Source organism: Schizosaccharomyces osmophilus, chromosome 3 (genome assembly GCF_027921745.1).
Source record: "Schizosaccharomyces osmophilus chromosome 3, complete sequence".
Lineage (NCBI taxonomy): Eukaryota > Fungi > Ascomycota > Schizosaccharomycetes > Schizosaccharomycetales > Schizosaccharomycetaceae > Schizosaccharomyces > Schizosaccharomyces osmophilus.
In genome coordinates this window covers 567,152-592,508 of record NC_079240.1, presented here as the reverse complement: position 1 = coordinate 592,508, position 25,357 = coordinate 567,152, and the positions used below count along the sequence as shown (strand labels likewise).

General features: G+C 37.8%; 11 protein-coding genes across 11 annotated transcripts; 6 read left to right on the top strand and 5 right to left on the bottom strand.

The window, feature by feature from the left end:
• Positions 1-32: 32 nt before the first annotated feature.
• On the bottom strand, positions 33-5,572 carry cut1 (separase/separin; the record flags this gene model as incomplete). Its single annotated transcript, XM_056183108.1, has 2 exons — positions 33-2,859; positions 2,898-5,572. 2 exons carry the CDS (start codon positions 5,570-5,572, stop codon positions 33-35), a joined length of 5,502 nt encoding a protein of 1,833 aa, XP_056039366.1.
• A 919-nt stretch (positions 5,573-6,491) lies between these two features.
• On the top strand, positions 6,492-8,715 carry taf5 (SAGA complex/TATA-binding protein associated factor/transcription factor TFIID complex subunit Taf5; the record flags this gene model as incomplete). Its single annotated transcript, XM_056183107.1, has 5 exons — positions 6,492-6,798; positions 6,934-8,027; positions 8,069-8,237; positions 8,303-8,573; positions 8,619-8,715. 5 exons carry the CDS (start codon positions 6,492-6,494, stop codon positions 8,713-8,715), a joined length of 1,938 nt encoding a protein of 645 aa, XP_056039105.1.
• Positions 8,716-9,277: 562 nt separating this feature from the next.
• On the top strand, positions 9,278-11,317 carry ccr4 (CCR4-Not complex 3'-5'-exoribonuclease subunit 6; the record flags this gene model as incomplete). Its single annotated transcript, XM_056183106.1, has 1 exon — positions 9,278-11,317. One exon carries the CDS (start codon positions 9,278-9,280, stop codon positions 11,315-11,317), a length of 2,040 nt encoding a protein of 679 aa, XP_056039735.1.
• A 191-nt stretch (positions 11,318-11,508) lies between these two features.
• On the bottom strand, positions 11,509-11,958 carry SOMG_04318 (uncharacterized protein; the record flags this gene model as incomplete). The annotated part of the gene is made up of 2 exons (XM_056183105.1): positions 11,509-11,757; positions 11,788-11,958. 2 exons carry the CDS (start codon positions 11,956-11,958, stop codon positions 11,509-11,511), a joined length of 420 nt encoding a protein of 139 aa, XP_056039470.1.
• Positions 11,959-12,388: 430 nt separating this feature from the next.
• sec231 (COPII cargo receptor subunit Sec23a) lies at positions 12,389-14,881 on the bottom strand (the record flags this gene model as incomplete). Its single annotated transcript, XM_056183104.1, has 4 exons — positions 12,389-14,442; positions 14,537-14,568; positions 14,628-14,799; positions 14,851-14,881. 4 exons carry the CDS (start codon positions 14,879-14,881, stop codon positions 12,389-12,391), a joined length of 2,289 nt encoding a protein of 762 aa, XP_056039466.1.
• A 540-nt stretch (positions 14,882-15,421) lies between these two features.
• mug111 (major facilitator family transmembrane transporter Mug111) lies at positions 15,422-16,804 on the bottom strand (the record flags this gene model as incomplete). The annotated part of the gene is made up of 1 exon (XM_056183103.1): positions 15,422-16,804. One exon carries the CDS (start codon positions 16,802-16,804, stop codon positions 15,422-15,424), a length of 1,383 nt encoding a protein of 460 aa, XP_056039764.1.
• A 1,044-nt stretch (positions 16,805-17,848) lies between these two features.
• Positions 17,849-19,181, top strand: sds21 (serine/threonine protein phosphatase PP1 catalytic subunit Sds21; the record flags this gene model as incomplete). Its single annotated transcript, XM_056183102.1, has 4 exons — positions 17,849-17,891; positions 17,953-18,077; positions 18,332-19,033; positions 19,083-19,181. 4 exons carry the CDS (start codon positions 17,849-17,851, stop codon positions 19,179-19,181), a joined length of 969 nt encoding a protein of 322 aa, XP_056039716.1.
• A 1,087-nt stretch (positions 19,182-20,268) lies between these two features.
• On the top strand, positions 20,269-20,834 carry rpl1202 (60S ribosomal protein L12.1/L12A; the record flags this gene model as incomplete). The annotated part of the gene is made up of 2 exons (XM_056183101.1): positions 20,269-20,280; positions 20,349-20,834. The coding sequence occupies 2 exons, from the start codon at positions 20,269-20,271 to the stop codon at positions 20,832-20,834; spliced, it is 498 nt and encodes a 165-aa protein (XP_056039744.1).
• A 583-nt stretch (positions 20,835-21,417) lies between these two features.
• On the top strand, positions 21,418-22,152 carry mlo1 (RNA binding protein; the record flags this gene model as incomplete). The annotated part of the gene is made up of 1 exon (XM_056183100.1): positions 21,418-22,152. One exon carries the CDS (start codon positions 21,418-21,420, stop codon positions 22,150-22,152), a length of 735 nt encoding a protein of 244 aa, XP_056038878.1.
• Positions 22,153-22,991: 839 nt separating this feature from the next.
• On the top strand, positions 22,992-23,879 carry mug73 (multispanning 7TM plasma membrane rhodopsin family protein, implicated in signaling; the record flags this gene model as incomplete). The annotated part of the gene is made up of 2 exons (XM_056183099.1): positions 22,992-23,024; positions 23,064-23,879. The coding sequence occupies 2 exons, from the start codon at positions 22,992-22,994 to the stop codon at positions 23,877-23,879; spliced, it is 849 nt and encodes a 282-aa protein (XP_056038964.1).
• Positions 23,880-24,138: 259 nt separating this feature from the next.
• On the bottom strand, positions 24,139-24,762 carry SOMG_04311 (gstA; the record flags this gene model as incomplete). The annotated part of the gene is made up of 1 exon (XM_056183098.1): positions 24,139-24,762. One exon carries the CDS (start codon positions 24,760-24,762, stop codon positions 24,139-24,141), a length of 624 nt encoding a protein of 207 aa, XP_056039791.1.
• Between the last annotated feature and the right edge of the window lie 595 nt (positions 24,763-25,357).

Here is a 25,357-nt window from a genome sequence, read left to right as displayed (position 1 = left end):
TATAGATAATTAAGAAAAATATCTTTAAAGATTCATGCATTAACATCATCTATAGTATTTTTAGTGACATAGGCAGGTAATCCATAGACAACAGGGGCAGCACCATTTAAGAACTGAAGGTGACAGTGTTTACGACTTTTGGTGACTGCTTCACATATACTAATTCTTTCTCCATTTTCTTGACTAGAAAGAGCACCCCAGTAGGAAAGCAACGCACTACTAAACCGATCAATGTCTTTGTCTGTTACATCCCATAAATTAGCTACCAAAGTTCGGCAACCAGCACTCAGATAATTCAAAGGAGTCCCCCAGGGTTCATAAATACCACACTCGTGTAATGCTCCTGAGCTACAACCCATTAAAATACTCACCGCGCATTTATCAAGTGCCGCCAAATCTTTGGAAGTTGTGTACTGTTCACCACCGCCGTGTCCAAAATAAAGGAAAAAGTCATACTCTGACAACATAGACCTGAACTCTTCGTTCGAAGGACTTCGCCCGACAACTCCCTTCCAACCAGCTGCAGATAACTCTGCTTCAAACATATCCTGCGTATGCTTTAGGTCTAAACTGGGATTAAGTACATAAGAGCCTGAATCAGAATGTACCTCGACAAATGGTTGTTGATTAAAGTTTTTATTTAGCATGTTTCTTAAAACGGAAACGGATGGTAACCTTGATACTGACTGTTGTTGCAAGCATGGCAAAGACTCCCATGGAAATTTATGAACCATCCTATCCAACAAAAGTACGGTATGACTAGCACTGTTTTCGGAATTGTAATTATTATGATAAAACCTTAATGCATCCTTGATCTCGATGGTCATTTGATCCATATCAACCTCATCATAAGCAAATTGTACTCCATGAAACTGATAGATGTCGAGAACAAAGTAAATAAGGTCTTCAAACAATTGTTCAACAGTATCTTGATCAGGTATTCCGAGGGTAACGAAAAGTTCCAAAATACCAGATGACATTTCAATAGAATTCTCCAGATCCGTAAAATTCAGATTCTTTCTCATAATACCATAAAATTGGTGAACAAACTTCAAGAATAGACCCACATCTAGTATATGGTTTGAGAATATACCTTTAAATCCGCCAAGCCAAAAAAGCTCTATATTTCTCAGGAGCTTGGCTAAACTATTATCTAATTCTCTTCGTTGTTTCCACCATGACTCTTTTTCTTGTTTCGTTGTATAATCTTTGCCGTTTTGTGCTGTCTCATTACTTTTTCCTATTATTTTTTCAAATGCTAATTGTGCCTCCTCAAAACTCAAAACCTCCTCGTCCACATCCCGGGAATTATGGCGTTTTAAAGGTAGTCGAATAATCAAAGGGGTAGCCTTGTGCCTTAATTTTGTTATAAATAGCTCTTCGTTTGATTCGCTGATGCTAATAGAAATTACATTCCAAGTTGCGGGTAGCTGGTCTATAAACCCTTCATATTCCTCAAGACGTGGAGCTCTTGATTTGCTTTCGGAAACCATACTGACGATTTCATTCTCATCATAAGAATGTGATTGCCATACTGGTTTTGAATTCATCAGTTTCCTTTGGAAACCTAAAGCACGGGGGATTTCCATAAAAAATGATGCAGTGATAGAACTCATTGTATTCTTTTCTTCTAAACTTGTTAAAGCACTCTGCATAATTGATGAAAAAGTCATCAAATTGTTAACGGCTCTGCATGTTTGGACTGAACTTCGTTCAAAAGTATTAAAGAATATTACTTCGCAGTTTAAACGGATATTCAGCAAGATAGTTTTTAATTTGTCTCTCAAATAATTAAGATGGCCTTGCTTTCTTTTCGATGTTTGAATTTTCGATGCTGCAGTAATTAAATTTGCATTAACATCGATTGTTTGCTTTTCTGTTATACCTGGCAAAGATATAACAGAATCTTGAAGGGTGCTCAAAACTGGATTATCTTGCAGAGTTAAGTTAGCTTCACTTAACGCTATTTTTGCCTTTGCGATTTGTAGAGACACAACATTAGAAAAGTCACCAATAAATTTTCCTGACGATGTCTTCATCAAAGATTTCGCTTCATTCAGATTTCCTCGTGTTACTTCTATCAACGCAATTCTTTGCAACACTTTGGCAGTCTTATCATCTAAAACCGAGCAATCCAAGTCAAATATCTTTTCTTTTACAGCTGGATTGTCGGAATTAGACAGGCTTAACCTTTTTATTCCTTTCGTTATCGAACGATTATTCTTACAAAATTGAATAAAAGAAAAAATTTCTTGCTTCAAAATTTCTAACAAATCAAGACACTGTGAATAATGTCTGATGGAACCACATAAATCTCCTTTCAAAAAGTATATCTCAGCACTCGCCAGATTCCAAAGATATTTTTGATGGAAGCTAGAAGCTTGCAATAAACCCTCCGTTTCCTGAACAATAACCTCGCTTTCATCAAGTTGCCCAGCTTTAGCTAGTAAAGAGCATAACGATAATTTAGAGCAGTAAGCACTGGAAGAGGGAAGAATACTCTCTTCTAAAAAGCATGCTTGTCTAGTGAAATACATAGCTTCCCTCAGTTGTCCCATATGTTCATATATTCGAGCAGTCAGGTCATTAGACATTACAGCAATCCGAGCCAATTCCCACCGTAAGTTCGCTTCATAACCATTGGACTGCATTTTTCCTATTGAGATAGAAAAAATGGATTTCATCGTTCGCAGATTATGCGTTATTATGTGTAACGCCTGAGAAGAGTAACCTAATAGATACACTGCTTCAGAGAATTGAAACCTTTCATACATCATTAAATAATCTGAAATAATTAAATTTTGTAGCCCGAAAAACAGTCCTTTTTTTGTTGCATTGTAGTTCTTCAATTGTGAGATTCTGTTAAGTTAGAAAAAATATAGCAATTGATGACTTACCCTTTTTCGGTGTTGCCAGTAATAATTAAATACTTAGCGAAAGAGACCCTCCAAAAATTTTCGAAACACTCATCATTCCTGCTGTGTTTTTTCAAAAAGTTATAAGCTCGAGAGAAGCAGAGGTGCGCTTTACCCGAAAAGCCCAAAGCTACATATCTGTTTGCAAGAAGAGTAACTATCACGACAATGTATCTCGCAGCGGAATTGGATAAGTAGTTCTTTAAGAGTTCATATACGGTCTCCAACAATAGGAGTTCCGAGCAATAGTCGTACAAGATTTCAGTAACATGTAATATGCTAAAAGAAGCAGCTAAAAAGGCATATATGTCCCTATCGTTTAACCCTACAGGAGCCGTTGGTAAACGGGAAGTAAGCACGAAATCCGACAACCTAAAAAGCAAAGATTGCAAGGGAACTTCGTAGCAACGGTCAGCTTGATATTTTAGTAGAAACTCCCATATTTCGAGAATTATTTTATATAAATGAAACTTTGGATTTTTTGAAGCGCAACATTTTAGAGTATCAATCTTTCTTTTTATAGAAGATAAGTAATATGGGGTAAGACTCACATTTTTGAACACTGTACAAGACATTGAACAGAGAATGTTTGCCTTTTCTAATAAATCGGTTTCCCTATCCCATATTTCTTCAAGAATCCGTATAAATGTTATACTCGGGCCATGTTCTTTGGAATTAAACATCTCTTTACTTAAGGCTTTAAGAACACTTATACCGAAACATGAAATATAAGCTCTTGAATGGCTTTCATCGTGCGAATGTATACAATTAATAACCCAATTCAACAGTTTACTAAGAGAAGTAGTAACCTTAAAAGAAGGCTGGGTAAAGTGAAACTCCAACATATGAGAAAGCTTTTTCAAATCAGCATTTTGAACTGTTTTTTCGCCCCACAATTGAAACCACTTCACAAGCTTCAAGATGAATGCCTCATCATCTAATAGGTTGTGCCACAACGTTATAGAAACACTTAAGTCAATGTACCGACTACATATGTCTCTATGCTGAGATTTTACACTAGTGTTATAACAGAAATTTGATAATTTTTGAGAAAACTCGGGCTCCTGAAATTTAACTGCAACTTGTACAAAGCATCGAAAGGTATCCAAGGGAACTTCGGTTTCCTTCAAAGAACGTAGCAGATAAAATGAAAGAGAAAGAAAACGTTCCACCTTTTTCGACAACTTGCTTGCTTCAGAACCTGAAGCCCAATCTGGATTAGTAACTAAAATGACATTTGCTAAAGCCGCCATCAGCAAAAAGGTACTCGATTTATCATCATCCACAGAAGAATGCGAAGGGCTTGCAAATATACTGTCAAATACTTCAAGGAAATAGATAAGATCATCTGGACGAATAGAATCTGAGTTTAAAAGTTTAACGGATATATTAATTTCTGAGAGAATATCACTGGGCACTTTGGGACACTTCTTGTTCAGAGTAAGACGAAACATGAGCAGTAAATATTTTAGTTTAGCAATCCTTTCACCGAGAGATGATTCAATGCCATCCACCAGTCGCAAAAAACAAGATTCAGCATCATTGAACTGGTAATACGTATCAGATATTCTCAAATTCAACTCCGTTCTGTTGTTTGGGCTTAGAAAATCAAGGCCATGCAAAACCCCTTTATAAATTTCATTCAAATTAACAAGATCAACCGTCGAAGGATCACAAGCATTAAGTAATTTGTGGAATACGTTGACAATTCGTATTTCTATTGACTCCGGCAAGCCGCCAGTACTGTTTAGCATGAAAGACTTTCCTATAAGCAACCAGGACTGAAGAGAGTAAGCAAGTAAGTACAAGGAATGCAATGCATTATGTTCAGTAAGAGCAAATCTGGCGAGCAATCTTGCAAATATCTCGATTCTAGATAGCCCCAGTTCTTCATTTAAGGAGAATAATCTCAAGCAAGAAGCATAGGGACCTGACTCTTTCATTAGATTCTGAATTGTAGACAGAGAAAGACAGCAATTTGGAAATAAGGTAAGACATCTCAAGACATTTAGTTGAAAGGTCACTAGGAGTGAACAAGTACCATGGGCAAGTGAGTGACTTGGAAGAGGAGAAAGTAGGCAATTTTGCAGTTCTGTGGCTGATGGCATAAAGGTTCCTGAAGGGGTATACGGTAAAGTATGGATAGAGTTGGCTGAAATCGATTGGAACAAAGAGCAAAAATTATTATGGACCATGTAAAGGTGAAACATAGCAGGATCTGGAATTTCTATGTCCAAAAGCCTGTTTATAATAGCCAACCTAGCTCGAACACAACTATAAAGCTGTGCATCCGATTCATGATTAGAGGCCAATCTATTCATAATATAGCAGCAGCAATCATAAAGTAATTTAATTTCCAACTGAGCTTTTGAAGAAGCAGAGCGATGAAGAGAAGAAAATGCCTGGCGTACCTGTAATTTGTCTTCGCTAGACAAATCCTTCCAGCGTTTGGACATGTTTTCAAGAGCACATTTTAAAGCAGTAAGGAGTAAATCAAACGTCCACGCGTGAGAAGGTTGATTGACATTGTTCGTTTTTAGAGTAGTGCGAAGACGTTCCACAAGCGAAATAGAACAATGTTCAGGATATGTAAGAGATTTGATAACTTTGTCAGTCGTCCAAGTGGTTTTTGAAGCACTTGAAGTCTTCGTGGACATTTGCAAAGCCAGGGACAGTTAGATTACAAATACCTGAATATGGTAAACGAAAGCAAGATAACCAGCATGCCAAAATAATATAATAGCTAATTATTAATCCATTAACAAAAGCTTTGGTATATTTAAATGATCCCTATGAGAATAGGAATGTAAGGAGAAAAGTGCTGGTATAAGATAACCTGAAGAACTCCACCGAAGCCATGTAAACAAAAGGCATAGTAGAATGAGAAGGACCCACGTTCGAAAAGAAACGTATGAAGCTTGATTCAATATATTTTTACTGTATATCCTTTATAAAAGAGATGAAACTGTTTGTTTATTGACGTATCATGAAAATAATTTGAACCTTGCAATCGATGCTCTTCAGATCGAAAGTACCTCCCCTCTATACCTGTTCATTCGAATTTATTAATAGGTTTAACAAAATTGCGTTTCCTCCCGTTCAGTGATTGAAGCCTTCCTTTCTTGAACGCGTTCTTCACAGCACACCAGTTGCAATACAACAAGACCTTTACCTGCATTCTAGCTCAATTTTTATTTATAGAAAAAGATCAAATAAATGATTGATCGCTACAATCCTTTGGACGTAGACTGATTCACCCTACACAGCAAGTGCCTCTAGTAAGGCCTCTTCTACAGCATTTTAAGGGAAAATAACAAACAATATACGATAATGAAAGTCAAAACTTTTTAAACTAACGCTTGCTAGACTCATTACTTCTTTATGGAAACATGTAAACAAACGAACATGGATACTGCACTCTCTTACATTTCGCTAATTCGTCCCTCCAAAGTACTTGTTAAAACCTACTTGCTGGAAGCCATTATAGCACTTTCATATGAATTTACGCGTTTTTTGAAGGAAAAGCGGTTCAATTGGAAATAAGGTCAAGTTTGAAAGTGCTTATACATATATAATATGTCGGCCGGCAATGGAACTCAAGCACAGGATCTAAATCGCATTGTGTTGGACTATTTGGCCAAAAAAGGCTATGCCAGAACGGAAGCCATGCTTCGTTTAGAGGCTTCTGATTCTGGTATATCTGTAGAGGAAAAACTGAAAAATATAAGGGAGACTCCAGACGCGTATGCTCATACGTACACACTTTTACGGGATTGGGTGGATAGTTCTCTGGAATTGTATAAGTCAGAGTTAAGAAGGATTTTGTTTCCTATTTTTGTTCACTCCTTTTTGGATTTATTGTCCTTAGATCGTTATGATACAGGTAAGTAATGCTGAACGGTTTGTTTTCTGCGTGTCTTTACAAAATGTTTTACATGGAAAGATCGAGTTGCCAGAACGATATTAAAGCAAAAACACAAGTCTAAAGTGGTTTTGCGAATTTACTAACGGAAAATAGCCAAACAATTTTATGATATGTTTATGAAAGATCATGAAGATTTGCATAGTTGGGATGTAAAGTGTTTAAAATCACTGAGTCTTCCTAGCCATGTGAACGAAGACCCTGTTGCCCAGCAATACCGAAAAAACAAATATCAACTCAATTTTTCTCGAATTACTTTTGACTTGCTACTTCACTTTCTTTTCGAAAACATCTCTAATGGAGGCACGGTTATTATCCAACTAATTAATAGACATGTTGACATTCATATTGTTCCAGGAAGGCCTACTTTGTCTACAAGTCATGGTATCCTCAATGAACAAGAGGGGATCACCGGCCAGCTTTTGGATCGCGGAGAAGGGCAGTTGCAGCCGGTTCGCTTGAGTCATATGCCCATGGATAAGGAAATGGAAAAAATTGTGGAGATGGATTTGGAAGAAGAAGATTTGATGCATATGGACCCTGTCACCAAGCAAAGTCCGTCTAATCTGCTAGGCGAGTTTCGAAAAGCTCACCCTGCAAATGCAGAAGATGCTCCTTCTCGTGATTACATACCTTTGCCACCTCACAAAGGTGCCGATATTACGGCAGAAGTTGAAGCAGTGAAGGATTGGAGTAAAAGATTGCACTTGGGGACCCGTGCATCGCTTCCCAGCGTATGTATGTACACCTTCCATGATACCAATAGTGCTATGAATTGTGCAGAATTCTCCCCAGATACAACCATGATTGCTTCCGGCTTTCAAGAAAGTTATATCCGCCTCTGGTCTCTTAAACCCGATAAAAAATCGTCTTCTCGAACAGCAAATGAACCAGCAAGTAATTCTACTCGACTTCTAAGTCATTCAGGACCTGTTTATGGTACAAAATTCTCTCCCGATAACAAATACCTTTTATCTTGCTCAGAAGATCGAAGTGCTCGTCTTTGGTCTGTGGACACCAAAACCGCGCTAGTAGCTTACAAAGGACACAGCGGTCCTGTGTGGGATGTAGCCTTCGGTCCATTTGGACATTATTTTGCAACCGCTTCTCACGATCAAACTGCTTTATTGTGGAGCTGTGATCATATTTATCCTTTGCGGGTTTTTGCTGGGCACTTGAGCGATGTTGATGTAGGTTTGAACTATGCATGATTATATACTAACCAAAGTAGTGTGTCACTTTTCATCCAAACTCGGCTTATGTTTTAACTGGCTCTAATGACAAAACTTGCAGATTGTGGGATGTTCACAGAGGACATTCGGTTCGTGTATTTAATGGCCATACGAAGCCGGTAACTGCTGTAGCCATTGCTCCAGATGGTCATACGGTAGCTAGTGCTGGTATGAACTTGTTTTTGAGAAAGAAATAATTTTAATAACTCATACTAACGTGTTTTTTTTATTAGATTATGACGGACTTATACACCTTTGGGATATTGGATCTGGTCGAAGAATAAAGACAATGAAGGGCCATCAAGGTGGCATTTATTCACTTTCTTTTTCTCAAGAGTCGTCAGTACTTGTGAGTGGCGGTGCCGATTATACTGTGCGAGCCTGGGATGTTTTAAAAACCAACTATTCCGACTCGGTATCTGGTTCGCTGGCGGGGAGTGTGGTGACACCTTATAGCAACACCGATGCTGATGCTTTCGAGTCGACTGCCGCTTGGGCAACAAGGTAAGTCTAATTTCAAAAACTTTCTTAAATTAATATTTTTTGTAGTCCTGATCAAATGGTCCGCTTGAACACAAAACAAACTCCTATTTACCAAGTTTCTTTTACTAGAAGAAATTTATGCATGTCAATTAGCGCCAGTTAATTAAGGTCCTTTGTCATTTTCAAAAAAAAAAGCATCCTTTTCCTTTTTAACGTCAAAGATAAGCCATATAGCTGTCCATTCAATGGTTTCAAAATTAGTTAAAATGGGACGTTTCGTAACAGACTTTTCTTAATTTCTCCTTTGTGTATGTATTAATATTATCAAGTTTTGTATTATGATTATGAGACTAAAAAAAAAAAAAAAAACATCTTCATATTGCATACAATTGGGTTTTGCTTATTTCAACCAGAAGAACGGATTATGATTGTTAAACTGAGAACCTTTAGAGAGAATCACTTAAAGGTGTATCTACTATGTAACTTGTCCATACATATCTATTAAATACTTTTACAAGTAATATCTTATATACAATCAATGATTAAAGGTTCAGCTAAATTTTCCTTTATTTTGCTTGTTTATGGTGGTGAGGTTGGTTTGCGCTATCAGACCTGCTACCGGGCGAAACACTTGCCGTCAACCAACAACCTCACTTCGTTTGCCTAATAGTGAATGTTGTATACATTAAACATCTCGACACAGTAAAATTTGCGAGATACCTTCTATGTTCAATCCTAGGTATACGCAAGGAACAATCTATTCAGGGACGCATCCAGGGCTGCTTACGCCTGATCAACAACATGCAGCCATTCTGTCGGTACACAATTCGCCAGCTATAGAAAATGGACAAATTTCTGAACATTGGAAACAGCAAATCGCACTCGCTACTCAGTCAAGAGCTTTCAGTTCTCCTCATCAACGTGCGCACAATGCCGCCGCTTTAGCTCGGACTTCGGGTATGGGCACGATGAATTACAGCGCCAGGAACAGTGGTGCTGCTTATGGAGGAGTTGGTGCCAATGCTTCAAATGCTCTGTCAGGAAGGTTAAATTCTACCACGGTATCAACTACTACTAGCAACAACGTTGGAAATAATCTGACTACAGCGAGTATGATGGTTACGACTACCACAACCAAGTCTGATGACTCTCATAACGAACCGCGACAGGATTGGACTTGCTTGGATCTGGGTGGCATTGGATTACGCAACGTCAGCACTGATTTATTTAAGTTTTCCTTTTTGACGGAACTTTACATTAATCATAACAAGCTGACTCGCCTCCCGTCCGAAATTGGAAAGTTACGAAACTTGGTTATTTTAGATGCTTCTGGAAACAGTATCAAAGCAATACCACCTGAACTCGGGTTACTCACTGAGCTTCGAGAAGTTTTATTATTTGATAACATGATTACTGTAATTCCTCCTGAATTAGGTACATTGTATCAGCTTAAAATTTTGGGTGTTGAAGGAAATCCTTTACAAGATGTGTACAAATCTCAGCTTATGGAAACTGGAACGACTGGCTTGATTACTGCTCTTCGTGACGGTTGTCCTGTCATCCCTCCCCCTCCTGAGCGTGAATGGGAAAAGCTTACCTCCGATAATGATGATGCTAATGAAAAGTCGCTAATGCTTACTTCTTATGCCGAAGGACCTGGCGTTCCAAAACCAAACGAATCAAATACTAATTTTAAGTTTACTGCTATGAGTTATAATATACTTTGTGAACGTTATGCTACGTCCACTTTGTATGGATATACTCCTTCGTGGGCTCTTGCTTGGTCTTATCGAAAGGATTTGATTATGCAAGAACTCGCTGGCTATAAGGCTGATATTATATGTCTTCAAGAAGTAGATGTTGAAAACTTTGATACTTTCTTTGCTCCTGAGATGAGCATTAAAGGGTATAAAGGAGTGCATTTCCCAAAAAGTCGTGTACGTACTATGAATGAACTAGAGCGTCGGGTTGTGGATGGTTGTGCTACCTTCTTTAAAACCTCAAAGTTTTTTATGCATGAAAAATCCATTATTGAGTTTAATCAAGCCCCCTCGCTTCGAAGGCAAAATATCAAGCTTACTTCGAACATGTATAATCGCGTTATGACAAAAGACAACATTAGCGTTATAACTATGTTAGAATCTAAGGAGACCGGACATCGACTGATCGTCGCTAATTGTCACATCCATTGGGATCCTCAGTTTAGAGACGTGAAGCTTATGCAAGTAGCTATGCTAATGGATGAACTCGCTCAGGTTGCTAGTCGGTTTTGTTCGCTGCCCTCTAAGCTTCCTGCTGATTATTTAAAGGACTCAAGACCAACCTATTCAGATTTTACAAAGATACCAGTATTAATTTGTGGTGATTTTAATTCTATTCCTGGAAGTGGCGTTTTAGACTTTTTGTCATCAGGCAAGGTTGAGCAGCATCACGAGGATTTCATGAATAATGATTATGGTGATTACACGTTTAACGGTAGATCTCATCCGTTCAATTTGAAATCCGCTTATAGCGAAACTCAAGAACTCCCGTTTACGAACTTTACACCTGGTTTCAGCGGCACGATTGATTACATATGGTATACAAATGCTAACCTTGAGGCAACTGGTTTGTTGAAAGGAGTGGATCGTAATTACCTTTCAAGCATAGTCGGATTTCCGAATGCACACTTCCCTAGTGATCACATTTGCTTGCTGGCCGAGTTCAAAGTGAAACAGGAGAAGGGACCCATAACAAATCCTAAATTTAGCAATGACAGAAAGTGATTGTTTGTAAATGAGCACTCCTCTTTTTGGATTATTACGTAAGATGTTAAGTATATCTTTTAGAAGTAAGAATATCGAACAGTTTGTAGGAATTAAAAGGTTACGTGCTCCATCAGTTAGTAGCTCATGACTTTTATTAAATGTCCATGAAGACAACTTCAATGATTTGTTAAGATAAGCTGTATATTGAATCAATTTTCATTAGTCTTTGAGACTTGCACGAGAATGTAATTAGGCCCGTCAAGATTTTCAATAATCCGCTGGTTTTTAGGGCGAAGCTCAAAGCTTTCTCGATAAAATGGTGAGATTACAATCGGTTTGTCTTTCAAGTCTTTTGGTAATAAGATGTTTGAATAATTCTGAATTGTTTCTTTGACCAGCACTCCTATTTGACAGGTTTGATATGAAGGGTCAACTTCAATTGTAAATGCAGGAACGAGCTTTCCATGATGTCTGAAGTAAACACATACCTGTATTGTATTCACTCCGCATGGGCATCTCACAGAATTTAAAAGCGTTTTGTATATTTGAAAAGTCTTAGCCTTCGGCGCCGGCAAATAATTTAATTTCTGTAAGCCAGTGTGCGCTTTGGGAGGCTTTTTCAATTGTTCGTTTTTAAAATACTCTTTCAATCTAGTCATATGGGATACTGAAATGATAGAAGACTTTTGCCAAAAGAGGTGCTTTGTTTGTTTACATTTAGCTAGCTAAGTCAATAAACATCAGACGCTAAAAAAGTGTAAACATAAACAATCAAATAAAACTCTTAAAGTCCTCATATAGCTTACTTTATTGTACTGAACTCAGTGACAATTTTTCTTTAAATAGTACTTTTATTAGAACAGGCAAAGTAACGTAGCTCCTAGAATATTTAGTTTACCTATAGCCATGAAAATGAACGCACTATAAGGTAAAAGATAGTCGATTTTTCTTAAGACATAAAAAAAAGGCTATAAAAAATCATAGTAAACATCCTAACAACGTTTACCTAGATAGTAAAAACCCTGAATAAATGCATATAAACAGCCGAGATCATTAAAGGTAAAGCTATTTACCGGCATAAAATTACGTTCAAGAAACAGCAACAGCAAGCTTCTTAAGATGGCTCATAAATACTTGTAATGATACGTCGTCGGTTAAAACTGCATGAGCGGAAGGAGCACCATAAATAGTGGCAGAGTTGTGGGTTTCTGATGGGTTAATGCGTGAAAGCAAGAAACGTCCTTGACTACCACCTTGATCGCATACAATAAATCTGGGAATCGGGAACCTGTCAACTAGTAATTCGGCAGCCTCAACTCTAGGACCTTGCAGTAATTCTTTAAGGTTTGCATATTCAGGTTTCTCATGATAACCAGCGTTTCTCCACTGGGCAATCGTATCACCGTGGAAAATAAGAATATGGAAGAAGGTATCAAGTAAAAGAATTGCATCAGACTTTACAGAAACTGCATCTAATAACACTGGCTTACCATCAGGATGTTCTAGAGAAAACGAAAGTAAAGTGGGCTGAATCATAATCAAAGCATTGTTAACATCTTCAATGTTCAACATATGACGGTAGAAGGCAGTTTCATCCGGTGAGTTGTTGAAAATTTGAAGAAAAGGGCTACGTCGAAGATAGTACATAAATTGAGGATAAAGAGTAAATTGAGAGGAGAGACGGAAGCTAGCGGGATCATCCTTTCTATACTCAGCAAATTTCTGGCAAAGTTTAATTAGCATTCGATCAGTCCAGCGAAGAACGTCCGGTCCATCGTCAACTTCGGCCTTGAAAGCAGCAATTCGTGCCATAGCTACAGCAGCGGTTTCCTGGTCAAAGGAATTAATGATTAATGGGCTTCCACCGTCAGCGAAAGCACGGGCCGAAGTAGTAACACGCAAACGGAAAGTGTTAGAGGAATGTTGGTATAGGGTGAGAAATTGAATTAAGCCCTTATCATTACTTTGAGGTGCAGCAGCGGTTTGCGTAGCAACTTCAAAATAGAGAGCAAAAGCAGACTTAGGAGATAGACCACACATCTTCCAACTGTTCGTATTACCAAGACCAATTTCGGTATCACCGACATTTTGGGCTTTCTTGTTCAACGAGACGGCATTTCCAATCAGGCCGGATATCTTCAATTCTTTGCTTGTAACCACCTCCATACTGCCATTGAAGCCTAAAGCTAGGTGTCCAAAAGCATCGCGGGAAAATATACGTTGGAAACTTTGTTTAAAGATAGATGTCGTAAAGGAATCAGAAAGTACCAAATAACCTCCAGTACTAGCAGATAAGCTTCTCATTTCCATCATACCAATTTGATCCAAGCAGCCAGCTAAAATGTCGACAACGTGACCATTGGCACTAACTCGTTTACTAAGGTTTTCATAAAAACGCAAAGCTTTCTTCATATGCTTAGCTTGATCACGCTCAACGTCGTGGTGAGAACGGATAGGTTCACGGAGCTCAGTGGAAACAACCATACCAGGCCCAACAGTACTGGGACCGCCAGCAAAAACCATAATGCGGCCACCACTATTATTACAGCTACTTTCCATCATGCTAACGGCAATGTTAAGAGCAGTTCCTGTGCAACGCTGAGGGCGCCTATCATTAGCAACAGGCCATGAGTCAGGTTGAAGCTGTTCGAGAATGCTAGTTAACTGAAACTCGCATTGCTGAATTGGTAAAAGGAAACGAGAGGCGGTTATACCGCCAGAAACGGCGCGAGCTTGTTGTAAAGCAATTGGCGCAGCAGCAGCAGCAGAACTAACAGGCAATCCCAACATCTCTTGCACCTGTTTAGAACTATAATCCTTTGATCCGCGGAAGACATATGATTTGGAACATTCGGTGTATCCAAGCTCATAAACATCGACCATAGTACCAAAGGTAATTAAACCAACCAAACACTCGGGAGGAAGCAAGCTCAAGCTAATAATAAGGGAATCCTTCAATGATTGCAAATTTTCTTGATCCTGACATAAATCCACAACAAAAAGGAACACAGGGGGGAGTTGTGGTGGTCTGGGAAGAGTATACTCAATGGTAGAGAATTCAGGAAGTAACTCCAAAGGAAGGCTAGTGCTTGATACGTCCTTGTATTGCGGTGGCAGCATGTTTCTTTGCAAGCAAAATGGACCTAAAATACCAGTTAGATTTCCAACATTTGTCTTGGTGTCCACTATTTACGGGTCTTTCCCATAATCATCTTGTCGAATAAATTAGTTACTTACATATCCAAAATTTAGCACGAGTGTCAAGGTGGCTGCGAGCAAGTTAGCCTACTATTCGTGATGCCTTTGAGATGAATATAACCATTCTTACCAAAAAGGATTCAAAATTGCTTTGCATGGAGCTTTACAAGTCACCGGTTCATAAAGGACTGGCGGTAAGTCAGGTCTAGGGTTTAAAGGCTTGTAGAGAGCAGAAATTGGGACGATTGTCCTAGAGCTTTCAATTCTAGTTGATGGAAACGCATTCCAAGTAAAACGGATCCCTGAAGAAGTATGTTAATAATCATGTTAAATACTATTTCAATAATACGAACCATCTCGCTCTTCAATTTCCTCAAAATTCATCGTTGTAAAGAACCACAACCGTTTTGGAGGTTGGATGTGGGAGGTGGGTAAGTGTTCGGGCTATGGATAACAATTCCTGGTGTCGGGATAAGACGGTATTGAATATCCTCTGACGATTATTTGGCTTAATATTTATTTATGTAAATAATTCGATTGTGTTGAAATTATTATCAGATATTGGGAAGTGTTTTGATGGTAACTTATTTTTGATACATAAAACAAAATAATCTAGTGAATCGTCTTCAGTTGTTTCGAGAATGGAATATCCTGCTTTAAATAACATAATACATATTGAAAAAAAGGAAAATTTTGACTAACTGAATATGTTCTTCTTGTTGACGAACATAAAAATTGGTTGGCTTCACGATATTCAACAAGTACAGCACTGGTTTCTGAAATATAAAAGACTTTTTTTTAGAAATACGTACATATATCTTTAGGTTTACGTTCGTAAAGTTGCTGGATAGTGACTCAAAGTGAATAAATACAATTATCGTCGACATCTAAGAGTCCAGCTCGTTCACTGCTGAGAGCTCATATCTAAGACGAATACTTATGAAACAGAAGAGAGCTAAAACAAGAAATTAAGGCAAGAAAAGCGGGGCCAAGGAAAAACAGGAAATGTTTCTTTTCTGTGCCTTGTAGATAGCAATACGCTAAACAAATGTAGGAAAAGCAAGTAGAGAAGGCTTCTAGTATGGCAGAAAGCCTCCAATAATCATGCAAAGATTCAAGAGGAGCGTAGATGGTTAGCAGGGAATGAAAAACTGGCTCCATTGAACGAGACATTCCATGCAAAAACGCTAGGAAGGGAATGAAAGGTTCTAGAGCCCAGTAATAGGCCATAGTCAATGCTGAAAGGATAAGCGTACCTCCAAATAAGATATAATGGAAATCTTTTGTCGTCAAATCATCAAAAGCAGACAGATATGTCAAGACAGAGCAAGTTAGCAACGTGCCAAACGTTTGAATAGAACTGATAAAGGTAACTTTTTCCAAGGAAAATTTGATAACATTAAGCAAATATTGAACATAATAATCGAAAAAAACGGCAGAAGGCATGTAAAAAACGAAGGACAATAACAGCAAGCGACAAGTAAGTGTCAGTTGGAAAAAGTACGAGTTAAATAGTACATTTTTTATATTCTTAGTATAATTCTTGTATACATTAGAAATTAGGTGAAGATTGAAATTATGTCTCTGATTTTCATCGTCGGAGGGAAACGAACCAGGACAATTTACTTCTTCAAGGGCCTCAAAGGTAGCAAAGAGAGGCTGCGTTTCTAAAGACAAAGAAGGAAAAGAGGGGGAATGATAAAAAGCTAATGAAAAGGTAACGCCGCTAACAAAATGTAATAGCCAGGCCAGAATGTATAACTGAAAGAGGGATATATGAGAGAGCAAAAAACTCGCGAAGAAAGGACCCAAGAAAAAAGAAAACATTGGAATAGAAGTAACGAAAAGGACAAACGGCTCATCAATATATGAGGCATGAGCAATAGCTTTCCAACTGGCACGAATAGAAGGGCCAGCTCCTGACAGCCCTTGCATTAAAGAGATTGAGTAAACAATGATATGGACAATCTGGGAAGCATTTTTGAAGTACAAGAGAGCAAGAATTGACGAAATTAGCATATACTCTTCTCCTAGCCAAGTAAATAAAACGGTAAACCATGGCGAAAACCGTTTTATAACAAGAGAATAGACCGGAACAACGAAAGTAGCCGCTAGATATTGAAGAACACTGGCAAATGTGGTCACGACTACAAGTTTTTCTCGAACCTCTTCAGTAGGTACATGATAATGAGATGCCAACAGCATTTGTATGAGTTGTAGACAGGCAACATTTACCATGGATAGACTAGTCACATCGAATATGTACCACAGATATACTGCTTTAGAAGCAGGTTTCGTATAGAGCATTGTTGGAAGCTTTGGGTTATGGCATTCCTATTGTATGTAAGTATCAAGCTAATAAAAATTCATGATCGATCTCAATCGGATTGGAACAAAATACAAGAAGTATTATCTTCCCTGCTGGCAATTCGCAGAAAAAGTTTCAGATTTATCTTGAATTTAGCCCTATGAGTTAAAGCGACATACAAGGATGAAAGAGTATTATTTCGTTTCCGATCCGTTTACACAAGTCTCATTTTTCTTGGTAAAACCTTCCCGATCAGATACGCAAAAGTGTTGGGTTAAAGGAGGAAAACGACAGTGGTAGAACGACGAGTCCTGACAGATTTTCCTTTATGTTTAGACACAAAATAATTGTCAATAGTAATAGTATTTTGCTTGGGACGTCAAAAATAAGATTGCGTTCTCGTTTACTCCTCAAAATTACTGGGCCTTGACGAAATTCACCTTTTTCAAATATAACTAGTTATCTTATAGAAATTCATCTTTATCATTGAAACCCTTTTTTTTTTGTATCTGCCTTTCAACAAGCATACAATGTAACAAGCACCGTTGAAAGGGAGAAAACCAAAGGGTGTAATTTCTCGAGTCGTAAATTCCGTCCTTAGATACGAATGTTACATTTTTTACTGGTCTTCATTTTGAAATTTAGGAGACACCAAACTGGTTTTCTTTCGCTGCTTCGTAACTTGGCTTTTAAAAATTTGACAAACCAGTCTCTGAAATAAAGAGTTTACGATTCAGTTTAAACTTATACTACTAAGAATTTACTGCTTTTGCATTTCTTTAAGGAATCTGCAATGAAGGAAAACAAATCTTTAAGTAGTCCGACCATGTAAATCCTTTAAAGCACATTTTCAGGAATAAATATCACTAGATTAATCTTCTTTTACTTCGGAGAAATTCAGTTAAACTTCCAGGGAAATACAGGAAGTTTGGGCTTTCGGCTTCTTGACTTGTGTTTTATGAAATCTACTCAACACAAGCCAAACATCACATTTGGGTGGTTTTTCTTTTGCTGGGGAATTGCGGTTGAAATCATAACAAAACATGGATTATGATATTGATACTATAATAGAAAAGCTTATAAAAGGTTTGTAGTTATGGACTTCTATGATCTCGGTGTTTCTTTTGCTAACGAAAAAAAAAAATAGTGCAGCATGTTAAACCAGGCCGCCAAGCTCAATTAACGGAAGCAGAAATTCGTTATTTATGTACGACTGCCCGTTCTTTATTTCTAAATCAGCCAATGCTGTTAGAATTGGAGGCCCCTTTAAAGGTATGAACTTTGGACATTTACTTATTTGGACTCTGTTGGTGTGGGTAGAATTGTGGTTGGGTGTCCTTTTTCTAAAAATCTACGTGATGTATTTCATAATGTTTGAGAAACCTACGTTTGGAAACGACTTTAATTGCCATTATGAAGATTCGGATATATATATCTCTAGCCTTGATGACCCTCTACCATGCTTATTATCTTTTCTCTTACTTTGAAGACAAACCATGGAGTAAGCTTTCTAACCCGTTTTGTAGATATGTGGTGACATACACGGTCAGTATTCAGACTTGCTACGATTATTTGAATATGGAGGATTTCCTCCTGATGCAAACTATTTGTTCTTGGGAGATTATGTTGATCGAGGAAAACAAAGCCTTGAAGTTATATGTCTCTTGTTTGCCTTTAAGATAAAGTATCCCGAAAACTTCTTCCTTCTTCGTGGCAACCATGAATGTGCTAGTATCAATCGTATTTATGGATTTTATGACGAATGCAAACGTCGCTATAATATAAAAATATGGAAGCTATTTACCGATTGCTTCAATTGTATGCCCGTTGCTGCAATTGTTGATGAAAAAATATTTTGTATGCATGGTGGCCTTTCCCCGGACTTGAATGCCATGGAGCAAATCCAACGGATTATTCGTCCTACAGATATCCCCGACACAGGCTTATTATGCGATCTGTTGTGGTCTGATCCTGAGAAAGATGTGAAAGGTTGGGGTGATAATGACAGAGGAGTTTCATATACTTTCGGAGCTGATGTCGTAAATCGGTTTTTGCAAAAACAGGATATGGACTTGGTTTGTAGGGCTCACCAAGTAGTTGAAGACGGTTACGAATTTTTTGCTAAGCGCTTGCTTGTGACAATTTTCAGCGCTCCAAACTATTGTGGAGAGTTCGACAACGTTGGTGCTATGATGAGTGTCAATGAAGATCTACTTTGCAGTTTTCAGGTACTAAATAATTTTTTTTCAAGAAGTTATGCTGACTCAATAAATTTAGATTTTGAAGCCTGCTGAAAAGCGTGCCCGCAACCATCCCTTAGCCGGCAAAGAACCCAAATCTGTGATGAGCGGCTTTAAAAAATCAAAAAATAATTAAGGAGCTTTATAAAAGTTTCAATTTATGATCCTTTTTAATTCATGCTTGCAACAAAATGAGTATATACGTTTAACTGGAAGGATAATCATTCAGTCGGACCACAAAAGCGCTAAAATGTTATTATAGAAAATTTATTTCCTTTTGTTGTATACTAGTACTGGTACTGGGTTTAAGTTTTACTTTGTGAAAAAGGAGTCTATGGTTGTTAAAATAATTGGACCTTATATATAAATGGTCCACAATGTTGTTATAACAGAATGGGAATAGAATTTGTGAAACAATGGAAAAAGAAAAAAAAAAACAAAAAAAAGTTTTGGTAACGTTTTTAGGGTTTCATTTCAGGCGGTTGTCACAGATGAAATAGTTGCAGGATCCGAAAGCAGTGTAATTTTTTGCATTTTGTATACTTTGTTGGTATGTTGTAAGAGTAACTTGGTTTTAAATTATTCCTTCTAATCTCTAGATTTCATGCTATATTCACTCTTGTTTTGTTCTGTGAAGTAGGTGCAAACGAATATAAATTATCAAGTAATATTGCTACACTAAGTATAAAGCTTCGTTAGTGTCTCTAAGTATATAATATATAGAACTGCAAAGGACTTAATGCTTAAAGAAAATGTAAGATGAATAGTCTAAGCATACGTTCATTATGTTTCTACAAGTAAACCCTCAAAAAGGATTGGGAAGGAGCAAAATGGTGTATCAAAAATGACAATAAAAATATTAATTTACTTAATGTTTAAGAGCCTGTTTATCAACCAGCTTGAACGCTATGGTTTAGAGGAATTCACACCAGGTGAATAAATTATACTACATAATGTTTCATAAGTTCGGTTTTTTACAAAAGAATCCAAATTGGTTACGATTTGCGTTCGAAAATCCATATTCTATATTCTAATCTCATTTTATCCCATTCGTTCATTTTGTTTCATTTCAAATGTTTTCTCATGTTTGTTTACAAATAAAACTTGCTACTTGTATGAGTATATCAAGTAACATACGATAGAATAGTCACGGGTGATACAAACAGTCACATATAACAAACAAGAAATTTACACCTCTACCATACTCCTTAACAAAGAGCAAGATGCCTCCTAAAGTAAGTGTTTATCATGAATTGTAAAAAGAGTTCGCCTTAGAAGAATAAAGTTTTTAACATATTATTAGTTTGATCCCAATGAAGTGAAGACCGTAATCATGAGAGCCGTCGGTGGTGAAGTTGCCGGTGGTTCTACTCTTGCTCCTAAGATTGGTCCCTTGGGTTTGTCTCCTAAGAAGGTTGGTGAAGATATCGCCAAGGCTACTAAGGACTGGAAGGGTCTTCGTGTTACCGTCAAGTTGACCATCCAAAACCGTCAAGCCGCCGTCTCCGTCGTTCCTTCCGCCTCCGCTTTGGTTATCAAGGCTTTGAAGGAGCCCGCTCGTGACAGAAAGAAGGACAAGGGTGTTGTCCACTCTGGTAACGTTTCTATTGACGAGATTGTTGAAGTTGCACGTACTATGCGCTTCAAGTCTCTTGCCAAGGAACTTTCTGGTACTGTTAAGGAGGTCCTCGGTACTGCTTTCTCCGTCGGTTGCACCGTTGAAGGTAAGAACCCTCATGATGTTCAAAAGGAGATTGACAGTGGTGACATTGAGATCCCTCAAGAGTAAAAAGTGTTCTTTGATAGGACTGAAAAGAATTTATTTTTGTTTTTAATAGAACCGGGGTATTTATGGAGATTTAGGAGCATATTCCTTGAACTAAATACCTTGTTTTGGTTACAACACGTACAATGGCTTAATAAAGAATTATCACCTAGCATTTACGAGATAGATGGATGATACACTTTGTATGAACAAGCATGTATACATAGACAGTAATTTAAATGTTAGTGCTGTGCGTGAATTTTGTCCGCAGCTTGTTTGCCAAGTTACGATGAAGGGTATCTAAGGTTTTTGTGCAGAATCTAGTAATATTTTGCCACGAAAGGCATGCATCAAGACAATTAGCATTCTTATTTCGCGCACTTTGAAGAGTTCTCTCATACACTACTTTTTTGCGCTTGTAAAATATGGAATTTATTTATTAACGCAATTATTTATAATTTGGTATAAACCTATAAGTCTCCAAATCGTGTCTCGTAAAAGCTCACTATATTCCAGCCCTGTTCATATTGGGCTCGTCTACGCTCACCTACAACTTTGACGCTTTTGTTAATAGACAAAAAAAGTCGAAAAACGCTAAGTTCTAGATATGTCTGATCTGAAAAACTTGAAAGTAGCTGATTTACGTGAAAGACTAGCTGAAAAGGGGCTCTCCACGAACGGAAATAAAAATGAATTAGTTGCTAGACTGACTGGCTCAGAGGAAGGAAAGCCTGAAGCATCAAAGGAGGATGCTAATAAAAACAACGATGCTGATTTAGGTGATTTAGCTCCCCCCGAGGATGACATTGATTGGGGAGATATGGACAATGATACTGCTGCCGTGGAAGAACCTTCCAAGCCTTCAGAAGAGGAAGCCCCCAAGACTGAAGGAGAGCCTGCAAATGAAGAATCGACCGAAGATCAGCAAAAGGAAAAACCAGGTGCTTCAGGATCGAGCGAAAAGCCAGAGCCTAGCACTGAAGAGTCAACAGCAGATGATACGAAAGACTTCCAAAACCCTGAGTTATTGGCAGCTGAGCAAGCTAAGCTTGTAGAACGTGCTAAGCGATTCGGACTGCCAATGAATGATGACCAGATAAAAAAGGCTGCTCGTGCCACTCGGTTTGGTGTACAAACCACACCTGTTGCTGAACAAATGAACGGGGAGTTATCTCGTTCCCGTAAAGGGCGTTTGGATAAGCGTGGAAGGCAAAAATTTCGTCAACAGCATCAGAACCAGACGACTGGACAAAAACGCAAAAGCTCAATCCTGGAAGATCCAGCTGAAGCAGAAAAAGCCAAGAAGCGTGCTGAACGTTTCAGCAGCGCTTCTAGCAAATAATTATTTATGAAGCTCTGATTTCAGCTTTCGTTGAAACAGTTTATATGGTTTTACTTTCATAATCAGCTAGTCACTTTACCACGTTGCCCTCTTTTTTTTTTTTTTTTTTTTTTTAATAAGGGTTTAAATACCTCACATGTTTACTTAGGATTCTTATGAAAGTACCTTTATGATTTCACTATACTCAACAGCGTGAATGCCTTTCAAAATAAGTACGTAAATACCCTGAATATATGATTATCGGATCTTTCTGATGTTTCCGTGTGGCCTAATGCATGACAAGCTGACAAACTACGTCGTTCATTCTCTCTTCATCTTTCCTCTGTATTAGCCAATGTACTAATTATAATAAGCGACTTTTTTTTTATTTCACGATGGGGTTAGGTTATAATCATTAGCCTTTTTTTTTTTTATTTATTTATTTGTAGATTTGTTGGCCAACTACTATTCTGGCGATTTCTTTATATTTGAAATTTTTGAATTCTGAATTTTCGCTTCGACTATCTACGGACGCTTCGACATTATGTCTTCCTCAGGTCCATGTTAAAGTATTACAGATGTGGGCTTGCTCAATGTGATTATAAACACATCATCCTTCTTTAAAGTTTCCTGACGAATTACCGAACTCAACTGTTTGCGTCAATAGTGTTTGTTTATTTATATCACAAACAGATGCTTGTTTACACCGTGTTGAATTTTTCTTCTTAACAGCATACTTCTTTTTTATTGTATACATATCTTTTATTCTATATTTGGTATATTATTTTTGAACCGTATTCGGCACGCAATAACTGAGGTTTGAAAGTTTCAAGCAAAGCAACAAAAGTGCGTGAAGAATTATGAATAGCAATGTTGGAAAAATTCCTTCAGACGTATGGAACAAAAGCCACCTTGATATAACCATGTTGCAGTCGGCAACGGACTATTACTGGGCGGTTTTTTCCATATTTTTGTTTTGTGCCATCGTGTATCCTATCGTTTCGATCTTTTCCAGCCCACCAAAACGAATGTTTTATTATGTGTATTCTGTAACATGCATGGTTTCCGCCATCGTTTATTTTAGCATGGCTGGTGAATTGGGATATACGCTTGTCAACTTGAGTACTTCAACTTGGTTTCGTAGGATTCGGGTCGTCTACTTCGTCCGCTACATTCAATGGATGATCAATTTCCCCTTGGTGATTTCTAGCATATTTTACTTCGCCGGTGTTTCCTTTATGCGGATCCTCGTAACTGTATTTAACATCTGGTTATGCTTTCTATGTTTGTTAGCTGCAGCTATGACTGTCTCGACTCACCGTTGGGGATTCTGCGCTTTTTCGTTGGTCGGTTATGCTTGTGCACTTGTGCATACCTGTATAACCTATAAGCATGATATTCAACCTTTAAAACGCAAAGCGAAAATTGGATTAATATGTTCCCTCGTTTACTTTTTCGTCCTTTGGGCTTTGTATTTCGTAAGCTGGGGTTTGTGTGAAGGCATTGGTTACTCTTTGCCAATTGGAGAAGCTGTCTTTTACAGTGTCTTGGACTTTTTAGAATTCCCGGTGTTTGGCGCCATTTTTTCGTGGATGATTGATTTGGTCGGTATGCATAGATTCTCAAAAACATACCTACGTTCTTTCCTGACCGACAATGAAGAAGCAATAAAGCTGGACGTCATAAGTGAAGCAGAATCTCCAAAGGAGAAAGAAGATGAGCCGGAAGCCCAATTCACAGATTCATAATCACCGGAATTTTTGTATAATCAATTTCTAAAAACTCACACCTAAGTTAAATTACAGTCGACGAAAACGGCTAGTTGTTGTGTCTTGTTCAGATATTCGAGATTTGGATAATTGATCTAATGCTCTTGCCGTCAATCTTACTGAGGGAACGTGTGTAGGAAGTAGTCTTTGATATACGTAACAGGGAGACCTTTCAATTTACACTTTAAATAAGAACAAGTTTATTTATTCATTTATTGCAAGAACGCAGTCATCGTAACTAATAATCTTTCAAGGATGGATTGAACCAATTCAGAGGGACATATTCAGGAAGGCTCTCGATGCGTGTCAACCATGTCAATACATTGGGATATGGGCGTAGAGAAATATAACCTTCCGGAGCGTGCGACGTGTAGGAATACATAGCAAAGTCTGCAAGAGTAATATGATCGCCAACTAAATATTCCTTTCCTTCTAAATAATTGTTCATAAAGTCGAATAATTTAGCCGCAATCTGTTTGGGAACCTCTGTGTCTTCGTTCGTTTTATAAAGATAAATCTTTCGAGCAAGTGATGGGCCATAACGTAATTCACCAGTAGCATAGGAAAACCATCTTTGTACCCAAGAAGATGCTAATGGATCTTTGAGCAACCAAAAGTCTTCATCCCCATACTTTTTCACCAAATATACCATAATGGCATTGCTATCTGATATAACGGTGTCCCCGTCAACAAGTATGGGAACCTGTTTCCATGAATTCAGTCGTCTAATCTCTTCCGAGTTTAAGTCTGCCGGCTGAATAATGATCCATTCAAATGGAATTTTCAAAAATGACAGTAAAAGTCGAACTCTATGAACATGCCCAGAGAATTCAAACCCGTATAATTTCATTCTTTCGCTCATACTTACTTTATTTGTAGGTTACTTTTGAAGCTTCAATACAATTGTATTGCGGTTTGTAGTTCTTTGAAAATGAGCCGAGGAGAGCGACTACTTATATAATGAACCTACGAATTGGTAATCTGATCAAATGATCTATGTCTCTCTCTGTTTATGCTTGCGTTTCTTAGTAAGCATCGATTATGTCAAGGCCGAAATATTGTATGATAATAATACAAACAAATCCCTTTGTTACGATTTGTAAACAACGGAAGTTTTCAACAAAATTATTTCATTAGAAAAAAAGATAATAATAATAAAAAGCCTTATTAGTTACTTTAGCAAGTATATATATCTCCAGTTGGAAGATTTGACTGGTCTAGCTGAATATATTGTCTACAACTTACTTAGTGAACCAGATCCCTGGAAGCTATTACTCTTTCAAGTTAGTAGTATTAAATCATCCAATTCAAATACAATTCATCTTAAAACTGTAAATTAATTTCCACTGAATACTTTTTCTCATAACAGGTGAAATCTCGTCTGTGACAACTAGCAAGTCATAAAACTAAAGAAGCGACATATTACGAATGGTATGTAAACAAAAGGTGAAAGAGAC